The sequence below is a fragment of the Staurois parvus genome, unplaced genomic scaffold, assembly GCF_062004578.1.
Source record: "Staurois parvus isolate SC_StPar_1 unplaced genomic scaffold, SC_StPar_1.0 ptg000719l, whole genome shotgun sequence".
NCBI lineage: Eukaryota > Metazoa > Chordata > Amphibia > Anura > Ranidae > Staurois > Staurois parvus.
Genome location: NW_028318515.1, coordinates 567,491 through 580,209, shown reverse-complemented (window position 1 = coordinate 580,209; position 12,719 = coordinate 567,491). Strand labels below are relative to the sequence as shown.

The 12,719-nt window shown below is 40.8% G+C and overlaps 1 protein-coding gene across 2 annotated transcripts in view; it reads right to left on the bottom strand.

Moving 5' to 3' along the window:
- Positions 1 to 12,719, bottom strand: part of GOLGA3 (golgin A3) — a 117,144-nt gene that overhangs the window by 64,663 nt on the left and 39,762 nt on the right. For both annotated transcript variants that reach the window (XM_089653661.1, XM_089653662.1), the window contains exons 9-13: positions 12,578 to 12,715; positions 12,058 to 12,219; positions 10,900 to 11,268; positions 10,603 to 10,680; positions 5,231 to 5,494 (exon numbers count right to left, since the gene is read on the bottom strand). In XM_089653661.1, coding sequence (XP_089509787.1) covers positions 5,231 to 5,494; positions 10,603 to 10,680; positions 10,900 to 11,268; positions 12,058 to 12,219; positions 12,578 to 12,715 — 1,011 coding nt within the window. The remainder of the gene's footprint in view (positions 1 to 5,230; positions 5,495 to 10,602; positions 10,681 to 10,899; positions 11,269 to 12,057; positions 12,220 to 12,577; positions 12,716 to 12,719) is intronic.

The window sequence follows — 12,719 nt, the reverse complement described above, 5'->3', positions numbered from 1 at the left end:
TTGTTGATTAGATAATTGCACTGCTATTTTGATCATCATCTATATTTTAATTACCATTTTGCATTGATTTTATTAATAAATATTTTTGCAAATTATTGCTTTTTAGTTCGTCTTCAAATTGGTGCAAATTAAGAACTTGGATTATCAGTTGATTTATGAAAATTAGTAGAGAATCTCCTTAATTCCAGATCCCTGCCTGTTTTCATAAGTTATATACTGATTAATTTCTCAGAGCTAAAGTTCTGACAGCGGATACACTCAAACAACACAGGCGAACCAGTCCATCAAGAAAAAACACAATACAAAACATAAACCAAAAGGCACTGAGTATATACTTCACCTTTTGACCAAAATTTGCCTCTGCAGAGACAGATAGATTGACCTTATGAACTTATGTGTAGAAGACCAGTTTGCAGCCTTATAAATCTGAGAATCAGGGTCCACGATACATTCACTGCCCTAGTAAAGTGGGCTTTAATGGGAAAAGCAGAAACTTTATCTCATAGGCCTGTACAAAAATTTTATCCAGTTAGCAATAGTGAATTTTGAAGCTGGAAAAACCTCTTTTCAGATCACCTGGAATAATAAAAAGCTCATTAGTCTGTCTAAAAGAAGCAGTGGCAGCAAAGTAAAGCCAGGCAACCCTCACTAAATCCAGGCAATGGGGCTAAATCTCCTTGGGGTGAACGGTGCTGGACACATATAAGGTAATACAATATCCTCATTAGGTGAAAAGCAGAGAACACCTTGAGCAAAAAGAAGGTCCTGGGGCTACATATAGGACAACACTGATAACTCCAGCAGAAGTAATACTCCAGCACCTAGGTTGGGAGATGTATTCGCACTATCCTGCCCAGGAGGCACACAATGGAAGAAGATAGTGAACACATAACACCTTAATAGACAGCTTAGAGCAAGAGTCCTCAGTATGAGGTGGTTTTGCTGATTATATCATCTTCTTAGAGTCTCTAAGTCTAGGAAGGAGGGGGGTTGAAACAGTCAATGCTATTTTAGGCACAGAGACCCAAAATCTGTATGTTGGTCCTCCAGTTCTCAGAGTCTGTGCGTTTTAGGGGGACATGGACTTGAATCCAAAGTAAACTACTCTAAAAGGTCCCCCCCAGGCACAAACCAAAGAAAAGAGCCCCCTCAGATGCCAGGGCCATGGTCAGTAGGCAAGAGGCTAGCCTGCAGTCCTCTCCAAAAGCCCCTGCCCCAGTTGAGTCTGTGACAGTACCCTTAGAGAAAGCGATGGCAGGCCGAACCTAGCTCACGCTTCAGGGCTTGAAGGCTCCCATAGGGGACTAAAAGATACTACGTCCCCTAGGGGTCTTCCGCTGGTTTACTCCCAGGGAGCAGTTCACATTTTTATATGTTCTGGCAGAGCTGAGGTTAGATGCTTTCAGATTTGTAAAAGCTCGTGGTTGAAATCTCTGTCTCATTTCAGGACAGAGTGGGGTATCAGCTTGATGGATCACTGGAAGCACACTTAACTGCAGACCATCTTTCGGAGCCTACGCTACAATCTGAGATCCAGGGACTCATTTACTCCTTTTGAGGCTACGTGTGTGGACAATGACTGACTGGCCAGACCTCTGTCTATGCTATACAAAATGCTGCTTGCTCTTTCACCCCATATGACCCAATACTACATTAGGGAGTGGGAAACTGGGCTTGGCCGTAGCCTTTCAGAGAGTGCTATAAATAAATTTAACAAACTGGCTCACACATCTTCTATCTGCTCCAAGCAGCAGAAGTCCTGTTACAAACTTTTGACACGTTGGTATCAAGCTATGGATAAACTGTGACATTTGTACCTATTGATGTCTGCACATTGTTGGAGAGGTTGCGGACAGAGAGGAACATTACTGCACAATTTGTGGAACTATCTCTGTATCAAACCCTTTTGGAAGGATATCCGGGACCTGATTGCCAAGGTCACGCAATACCAGTTGGAGAATGACCCCCTTCCCATATTATTTCATACCACCCATCTGTCCACGGGTAAATATAAACAGTCCTTGATACCTCATCTTCTCAACTTTGACAAAAGTCTTATACGTTTACACTTGAAATCTGCAGTGGTTCATACAGTATGGGACTGGCTACTAAAGGTACAAGAGGTACAATTTGCAGAGGAGTGGAGGTATCAATGTCTTGACAAATATTCACAATTCTATAGTACCTGGGCCTTGTGGATAGAATGTACCAACTCTTACACTTATAAACATTTGATGTTGTAGATTTTTACTTTCTATAAATTATCATTACTTGGCCGGGCTAGGGATGGCTCTTACTGATTTTAGCATTGTTCTGCTCCTTTCTTCTCTCAAGAAGAAAAAGGCTCTCTCTTTTCTGGTTAATTTTTCTTCTTCTCTTCCTTCCCTACCTCTGCCTTTTTTCCTGTTCCCTCTAGTGTCACCCTCCTTTGTTCTAACAAACTTATCTTGTTTTTTTTAGATACGCCAGGCTTGGCCCTAGAGCCTTTTATTGGTCTCTGCAGACTGTAACCTCTGCTAATACTATTTTCTCATGTGTAGTGGAAATGTTTGAAGACATCCCCTAGGGGTCACCCGGTAAAAACTCTTTTTTGTTAGGGTTAAGGATCTTCCAAAATTGTAATATACTATACGCCTGGATGCCTATTTTGACCCCATCTATGGCTTTTTTGCTATGATGTTGTACTTTGCAAAATGTATAAAGATTCATAAAATAAAGGAATGGCTTCCCATAAAAAATCTTGCGCAAAACTCTACAGCAAGGTATGTTAGTAAGTTCAGAATAAAAAGGAGAGATATTAATCACCCTTACAAAGAGAGCAGTCATTTAGACCTTAAGCCTCAGGTGAAATAAAAGGGAAAAGCAAAGCATATAGTCTGGTAGCTACGAGAGTCTTCAGAGACAGGAGGAGGAAAACTGCCACAGCTCTGGTCCCAAAAATTCTGCAAGGAATACCCAAAGAAACAGGCATGACCCGAAGAGTTCTGTGCTGGCTGAACACAGATCGGTTGTCACTGCCAATTGCAGGACTGTTGCAGAGAGAACCCCAGTATATTTAATGAACTAGGAAAAATTGTGCTCCTTCATTAACTGGAGAGACTTTCAGGATTTCCAATATCTGGCTTGAATCTACTAGTACCTGTTGAAAATAGAAAAATCTTCCAACTTAGTAAAAAAAATATAGCTCAAGAGAAACATCCATTCTCCTAAAGACACAAAGGAAAATCTAAGCAGGTGTGATGTGGGAAGGGTTATAGTCTTAAGGGAGCTTGGCTTCAGTTTTCTATGTGCTTAGTGTCCTTTTCTATAGGAGGCAGCACTGAATTTCTTTCTATCGGGCTGCTTTCCTCAATGGACGATAGAGAAAATAAATACTTGCTATTTAACAACTTATTGCTCTAGGCTAGCAGCCATTTTCATTAAAATGGTAGGTTGCTTCGTAGAAGTTACAATAGAAGATGTCAGCTGTGTACTGAAAATATCTACTATGCCACCTTAATTAAACACATTTTAAGGCCCCATTCACACCTGTGCATTCCAGATGCAGTGCTATGGTGAAGAGGAGAGGGGAAGATGTCTCTAGCCCTGTCCTTGGGGCAGGATCACCAAGTGAAAAAGAAACAAAGCCTGAAAAAGAACACTAATGCAGCTACAACATTTAATTTCTAGTCTGCTTCAATACATACTGTACATTTTTTTGGGGAGGGCTTTGGATAACTTTAGCCCTACCCAGTCCTGACAGCCCTTTAACACTGTGTTTAAGTCAGAAGCACAGGATGGACTTCCCAATCATGTGATCAGCTGTCAGATTAGTAACAATCAGGAGCCTGTCCCGTTGCCTTCCAATCACACCAAAAAACTGGGAGCTGTCTGTAAGATTTTTATCAAATACAATACTCAAATTTGATGCTTGCAAACTTTACTTTTTTTCTAGGAGTCACTGTAATTTTGTTAGCTTCCAGGATGTCAACAGCCAGCATCCTGGCTCTAACAGTATTCCAGGCACCAGAGAAATTACACCCTATCTACTAAGTCTCACACATCTGAAAAAAACAAGAACAGTTTTAAAACTTTACAAGCTTAAAGTGGTTCTAAAGCCAAACATTTTTTACCTTAATGCATTCCCTGCATTAAAGTGACTCTAAAGGCTTAATTTTTTTTCTTTTTTTAAATAATGAACACGTCATACTTACCTGCTGTGTGCAGGGGTTTGCATTGAGTAGCCCGGATCCTTCTCTTCTCAGGTCCCCTGCCGGCGATCCTGGCCCCTCAATCCAGTCAGCTGCTCTGTATGTCCATTCACACAAGGAGCTGTGGCTCGGCCCTGCCCCCTCCCTCTTCTCATTGGCTCACTGGCTGTGATTACCAGTAGTGGGAGCCAATGGCTCCCACTATTGTCTCAGGCAAAGAGGAGAGGGAGTCCGGGATAGCCGAGACTCCAGTGCACATCGCTGGATCGAGAGGGGGGTGTTTTACAACCACTTTAAGGTAAAAATGTTTAAGTATTTGTTTCGCCCCCTTATCACGCCTTATACTTACCTGAGCCTTTACTCGGTCCAGTGCTATGCCTGTCTGTAGTGGATCTCCCTGCTCTCACGGGCTTTGCTGAGGCAGTTGAGCCATTGGCTCCAGCTGCTGTCAATCAAACCCTGTGACAAGAGAGCGGGGGGCGGGGCAGGGCCAAGCCTTGCTGTCTGTGTCTATGGACGCAGGCAGGGTGGCTTGGGATTGAGCCCACAGGTGCACCACAATAGGAAGCAGCTTACTATGGTGGCACACCAAGAAGAGGAGGAGCCGGGAGTATCCTTAGGGGACCCCAGAGGAGGATTGGAGCCACGGGGTGAAATTCTACTGCACAGAGCAGGCAAGTATAAACCTTTGCTATTTATTTTTTTCTAATTATACATTTGAACCACTTTAAACCATTCTGAAACATCAATTACAAGTACTTTAGTTTATTAAACAAGTAACTGTGTAGATCATGTTGTAATCCATATCAACCAATCAGATGTGATCCTGCTACACTGAATAAACAAAATAGCTAAAATTTAAATACAGCATGTATTAAAATTGGTATCAGTTCAGCTTCACTTGGTCTGCAACTAAGAGCTAAATAATAAGTGATATAGGTATACTGAAGTGTACCTGCATACCCTTCACCATAAATGCAGTTTAAAATGGCAGCAGACTTCATTTCTGATATTTAGATAGAAAGGTACTTTAATCAAACCTGTAAACGGATTTCCATTTCATCTCTGTCATTCTGGGCAGCCTGAAGATGTAATTCAAGTTCTTCCATCTGTTGTTGCACTTTCAACATTTCCTTCATAACCCTGGCTTGTTCCACCTCTGCTGCTGTTTTCTCCCCCTGGACCTTCAGCAGTTCCTTTCTTAGTTCCTTCACCTCAGAGTCCAGCTTCCTTTTGGTGGCTTTTAGCTCACTAATCAGTTGGTCCTTTGAGCTGGCATCTCGGCGGTATGCTTCGACCATCACCTAAAATTGCAGATACCAGCATGAATGAAATTAAAAAAAACAAATAAAAAAATAAACTAAACTAAAATTAAATAAAAGAGTGCTCCATGTGACAGACCGAACTGGGACAGGGGCTTTAGGGGCTGTATAAATAAATTCTTTAAAAATCATACAATGTGATTTCCTGATTTTTTTTTTTTTTTAATTCTGTCTCTCAGAGTGGGAATGCACCTACAATGTGAATTTCAGACCCCTCCATGATTTCTAAGTGGGAGAACTTGCAAAATCGCAGGGTGTTCAAATACTTCTGTTCCTCCCTGTATCTATCTATATATATGAATTTACACAGCTTTTACACACAGTTGTTACTTAAAGGATATGTTCACCTTTAAGAAAAAAATTTTTACAGGTAAGAAAAAAAAACGTGCATTTTTTTCTTTTTTGTCTGCGGTAGCCTGCAAACCATTGCACCAGCGATCAGCAGATCACTCGTGCCATGCAGGTCTCCTGCAGATCTGTCAGTATATCTGCTTGCTCGTATGGGATGTACGAGCAAGCAGATAGGCTGACAGGAAGAATGAATGAACTACCATGGTGCTTCACAGCACCATGGTAGTTCATTGAAGACTACAAGCTGACAGCCGCTAAGGCTGTTGGGACTTGCAGTCTCTAAATCACATAAGATTGTGAATGAGTGACGTGGCCATGTGGGTGGAGCCCCGCACAGCCACTTTTTTTTCAATTTGACAGCTTGCGAGAGGGGAAAAAGCCTTTTTTTTGCTAGAAAATTAGTTTGAACCCCCAAACATTTTATGGAGGTCCTAGAGAATAAATTGGTTGGGTGCTGCAATTTTTTATGTCACACAGTATTTGCACAGCAATTTTTCAAACACAAATTTTCGAAAAGTAGACACCTCAAGGTGATCTAATTTTTGCTAGAATTTTTTAAAATGAAGAAACATGCTGGTGTCGAGGTGGTTAAAACGGTCACTACACTCAAGACCAATATTTCAAGTTATAGGAGGAGATGCCTGGCAGACAGGGTGCTTGGTGATACACAGAGAGAGTAGGTGGTAAAGGGGTTACTGTACAGGTCAAGTACAATGGGAGGATGGAGAGAAGAGGATTTACGTGCAGATGTGCAGGACAAAGGAGGTGAAGGACCTTATACAGGTCACATACAGAGACAAGATAAAGATGAGATGTATAGGGAAGGGGGGCAGGGGCTAATGGGATAAACAATCCCACAATCAAAATAAGTAGCCCCCACCTTGCTGGTGATCTGTTAATGAATGATCCCTTATTAATTTAATTCCCCCCTGCCCCTTCCCCTGTTGTTAGAGAATGGGGAGGGCTCTCAAATGTAAACAATAGCAGCAAATGACAGCTCAGATCATAACCATTTGTGAGTGCATTGGCTGCCCCAGTGTGTTATGTGCAGCATCAGTTATCAACGGGATTTTTGATATACAAATCCACCTCCCCACCATTTTTTGTTAAATCAAGAAAGGTGAACTCTAAATTTTAGAACCTTTATTGATATAGGAGTGAAAATTCTGACAAACTAAGATAATGCTGTACACTGCATAGGCGTACCTGTTATACCAGCACATTGCTATTCTGTGGCTTCCTACTACAAAAATAGTATGACAAATCTGGACATAGTGTACAGCAACTTCAATATTTTAACCACTTAAAGCAGAACTTTACACATAACAACTTGGTAAAAATGAATGTTCTTTAGCAAGGAACATACATTCTAAATTAATAATCATGCTACCAAAATGAGTGTGTGCTGTAAATAGCCTCCAGCAATGTTCCTGTTTCTTCTTCCTGGAGGCTGCCATTTTGCTTAAGCCTAGAGCCCGTGAACAGCAGTAAATCATAAAGCAGAACGAAACCCATCGCTTTAGGCCTTGTTCACACTATACATGCAGAAAAACCGAAGGAAACTGACATGCAGATTTCACTTGCAGAGACATCAGTTTACATCAGTTTTCATTCGTGCTTCAATGCGTTTCATACACCTTGCAGATTCCTGAAAAGAACAAATTTGCACGTGATACTAGTGTTGTGGTGTGAACAGGGCACATAGGGAACAATTGATTTCATTGTGCCCATGCAGAATGAATTCAGAAAAACTTAGGTCTCTGCACCATGGTGTGAACAAGCCCTTAATGATTTAAAAAAAACAGTTAAATTCCTGGAATGCCAAGATTGCGGTCACATTTGCTTGCATCCTCAACCAAACTGTCAAGCCATCAAATGGCTGGTATCATAACTAATCACAGTACCAATGCAGTTGCAGATCAAACAGAAGCAGCTTCCTTGGCTGTAAAGGATAGGAGGGTTTCTTTCTGCTTTAAGGCTGTCAGCAGATTGGCCCCTAAAAAGTTGGCATTGCTTAAAACAGAGCAACTGAGCATGTGCAGAGCAGGGGAGACAGTGTATTACGGGATTTTAAATAGTAGAAGCACTATTTTTAATTTTATACATAGCTATACCTGCAAAAGGGGCCAGCCTGAAGTGATCTAACAGGACCTCATTTTCTGAATAGGTTCCACTTTAGGTACCCAGGCCTTATTCTCACTAAACCCCCTTGAATACCAAATACTTTTCTGTTTCTTTTTTCTCCGATGGCTCCGTTCCGCATAATGTACCTATTAGCATCTGTAGTCTACCCTAATGTACATTTGTTTTTGGATAGATATGATTTTATTTGGTAAAAAAATTGGAAACATATATTTTTAGTCCCTTAGTTTTTATTTGGAATAAATAGCTAAAAATTAGGAAAAAATACATTTTGCTTTAATTCTTTCCACAACAGACATTTTATATAATTTGCATACCCCGTTTACATTTACTGCAAAATACAATCAACAGTCTGCGGATTAAAATTATGTTACATTAGTGCAACTTTTACTTAATGAAGTGGAATGGTAAACATCTAACTAAACATAAGCGTTTTACTGTACGAGAGCCTTATTCCACTCTTGAAACTTTATGGCGATGTACACACTAGAAACGACTTGTGTAAATGGTTGTGGTACATTGCATTCACATACATAAACATTTGAGGCTTAGGAAGCGAAGGCAATTGTCATAACATGGCGTTCACTTACCAGTGAACACATATGTCATTCCAGATCATCCAATTTCACATGTACACACTCTAGGAGGTGTATTCATATATAAAAACACTTGAATAGTTATTCATCCAGAAAAACCATTGGTACATTCATTGTGTGTAAAAGGAGCAAAATCAAATGTTCCCAGGCTATTTACTCTACAGGTCATTCATTCCTAAATAAAAAAAAGGAAAGCCATTCATTCCTAAATAAAACAGTAGTTTGTGAAAGTACCACATTATGAGCACTAGATGGAGCTGACAATCATAGGGAAGAGAAAAACTCCCGCTACATCCCCCATCTCCAGAAGCTGTGTACTAGCAGCCTTTTTCTAAGGTCTCATGCAGACTGGGTTTAAAAAACAGGTGTTTGGTGAGTTTTTTTTTCCAATCTCCAAAGGCACCTCTGTGTTAGCCTATGATAGGCAGATGAGTAGGGGAGCATTTACACGCTGGAAAAAAAACAAAAAAACACACACGCACATCAAGAGCACGTTAAGGGGAACTGAAGAGCAGAAAACATGCTAGACATGCCAAAGCGCTAAGAGCGTTTGGGCGAGTTTAAGAATTAATGCATTCTAATGACCAGAAGAAATTAATGTTCTGGCCAATCAAATCCATTAATGACCAAACACTTGATGTGACTGAATGCATGTGCAATAGGCACCTTTAGGCATGTTTTTAGGGGCTCTGGTGTTCAGAAGAGAAAAGCAAACGCGCAGTGTGCATGGTGTCTAAAAATGATATATAGCTAGCTGCAGTCAGCAAGCAATAGATCACTATAGCAGTTTTTCTATTGCAGTAAGGACACTCTGGACAAAGCTAGAACAGCATTGTCCTGACCTCTATACTTAGACGAAGTGTTGTGACATGCTGCAGCCATTCCAAGCCTAACTACACCTATCAAATTTTCCCATTGAAGTCAATAGGACCATGCCACAACTGTGAGTCAAATTCTTGGCTTGCGGTGCAGAGTATCAGTACAAAATGCAGGCTTTATGCTTACATCACTCTTTGTTAATTTCTCCAGAATTAATCAAATAGTTTGTAAGGAATGCACTACTTGAAAAAGCCAGGAATCTTCTTGTATAGAAATTTAATAGCAATGAATGACACTAACACTATGGTGAATGTGGTGAATTCCTAACAAACCACTCACATTTCACCCTCCCTCTCACTTTTTGCCGGTCAACCATCATGTATTTTGTGGGACTTATGGACTGACACAATATTTATAAAGTTGTAGGTTATATTATATGCACTAGTTTAGTATATTTTTATGGTTAAAAGGAAATGTAGGGCTATAGCTATTTTGGTTCTACTTCTCTTGAGGGTTACAGAATTTCACTTAGTTCTGCACTTCTGTAACCCATATTCAGCTGACAGTTGGATAAAGTCTGCTTTTGGCTGACATCAAGGAGTCAGTTCGGGCTCTGGAGAGATCCCAACTTTACAGTCCGAGAAGTGAGTGATCAGCGGTTCGCGGTGTAGAGGCAGTGGGGGACAGAGTATGTTATACTTCCCTGCTTTGTGCAATGGTTTTGCACAGAGCAGCTCTAATTCTCCTCTTCTCGGGTCCCTCGCTGGTGCTCCTGGCTCCTCCCTCCCTCCTAGTGAGTTTACCCAGAGCAAGCTGATTGCTCTGGGAGCACTCGTGCATACTCACTCTGGTAGCTGCCTCTGTGTGTCCATAAGACATACTTAATGCGGCTTGGCCCCACCCCCCTGACAGCAGTGAGAGCCAATGGCTCCAGCTGCTGTGCCTTAGCCAATGAGGGAGAGCCACATCTCTCGTGTACATCGCTGGATTAGGCTTGGGTAAGTATTGGGGGGGGGGGGGGGGGGTAAAGGGAAAGCTGAACAATGAAAGTTTTTTACCTTCATGCATGAAGGTAAAAAACCTATAGCCTTTACAACCACCTTAAATCAGCAAAATAAGTAATGTATATGGAAACTGTTATTAGTATGCCCAAAGTAAAATACTCTATAGTAAAATGCTTACTTTTTGCTGGACAAATTGCTCCTTCACTTTCTGGGTCTGTTTTTTTAAAGTTGCATTCTCTTGCTGCAGTGTCTCCACCTACGCAAAGTATTAGAAAATTCTGTAAACATTTTGTAAATACATATAAAGAATAGTGATTCAGCACCATATCCTAGTTGTAATTTTTTTATGATCACATTAATATCGCCTTTTCACAATTTCTGTATTTCAAAGTATGAAAAAAAATCAACACCAGCATTTAGAGATTAATTCATGAGCTAAAAAAGCAAAACAAAAACGTTTTCCATATGTAGTCACCTGTCCAGATTTGATAGCAAGGTCCTGACGCAACTGTTCCAAAATGTCTGTAGCAACTTCAGTCCCTTCTTCCAAACGCTTGGCTCCTTGGTGTAAACCTTCTTGTTCCACCTTGGCAGTCTGCAATGCCACTTCTAAAACGATCTTCTGATTTTGTAGATAGTGAATAGTGTCATCCTTGGAAGAAACATCATTCTGGAGCTCCACAAGCCTGGCCTCAAGTTCATCATACTGCATCTGGAGATCATTTAGTGTTTGGTCTTTGGTGTGAAGGGTTTCTTGAGTTGATGTGAGCTGTTTCAAGATTTCAAGATGTTCTTGTTGGAGAGCTTCTAGCTGCAGGTCTTTCTGATGCAAATTTAGCTTCATCTAACACAAGATATGAACAGAAAATCAAATTAAACTGTGGGCCTCTCACTCTTCTAAACTTTGGGCCTCTCTCTTCACTATAATATATTAATCCAACCCACAAATGTTAAGGTACTTTCCTAAAAAAATAATGGGATTGCCAGTGTTTTTTTCTGAAATGCTAGTTGCTTGGCTGTTACACATACCTACTATCACCAATACTATGAGTTGTTGACCCAGAAGTATATATATCACAAAAGGATAGCCGTCTTTACTTGCATTCTTTAATAACTCAAAACAGTGACTAAGAACGTCAGCTCGATTTGAGGGAATAGGAAATATCTCAGTTCCCGCACACTGTGCAAAGCCATATGTCATATGGATAATGTTAGCCTCAGTAAACGCCATCCAACCCATGTCCCCAATGCATTACGCCCCACTCCCAGGGCTTAATCATGGAGATACCTCCATGATTAGACCAGGGGGGCAAGGGAAAACGCATTGAGGAGTGGCTTGGATGGAGTTTGCAGAGGCTGCTATTATCATTATGACATATGGCTTTGCGTGCTGTGGGGGAATGAGATACTTTCTAAGCCCTCACATTATACTTGGAGTCAGGATGGACTCCTATCCAGTCTACAGCCACAATGAGATCCATTAAACAGGGCTTTGCAAGCCTGAGTGGAGACCCAATGTTTCTTTCAGGTTCAGCATGACAACTTGGCTACATTGCAGAGTAAGTCATGCCAGCCTCCATGTCTCTCCCAGGAAAGATTTCCTTTGAACCAGTCAATAAAATAGAAACCAAACCTGCTCTATTTCACGTTCTAAAGCAACCGCGGAATCTGCTAGTTTCTGCAACTGCTCTCGCTCCTCCTCAAACTCATCAAGTTTTCTTTGAAGATCTTCTTCTACCATGTTCTTTGCTTCCTGTATCTGCTGGAAAGCAGCCTCCTGATCCAACATGTCAGCCTGAAAATGAGAAACAAAAGAAAGCCATTGCCTATACAAAGTTCAAGTCATAGTAAAGCAAGTCCCTTTTTAATGCAGGGTGTAAAATAAAATAAGATGTTTGTGCAATGTAGAGGTTTTTAAATGTATAGGTGTTATGAACAACTATGCATGAGTGTAAACTAAACTGATAATTGTATAAACTTTTCAGATTAAAATGTTTAAATTGGCATGTATAATTTTGCTTATGAAATTTGGTTTGGGTGTATGTAAAAAACATTAGTAGATTTAAAAGCACCATGCACAAAACCTATTTTTGCAGTATCCTCCTTCTCTGACCGTCGCAGAGTGATTGTTTCTTAAACTAAATGTGGCCTACCTCAATATTTTGAAGTTGTGCAGCAATGCGCTCTTTTTCCTTGATTGTCCTGTGCTGTGTCTCTGTCAGTTGATGTGAGAGTGTCACATTTTCTATTTTAAGGTGCTCTAAAACCCCAGCTTGGTTCATCTGCCCGGCCTAT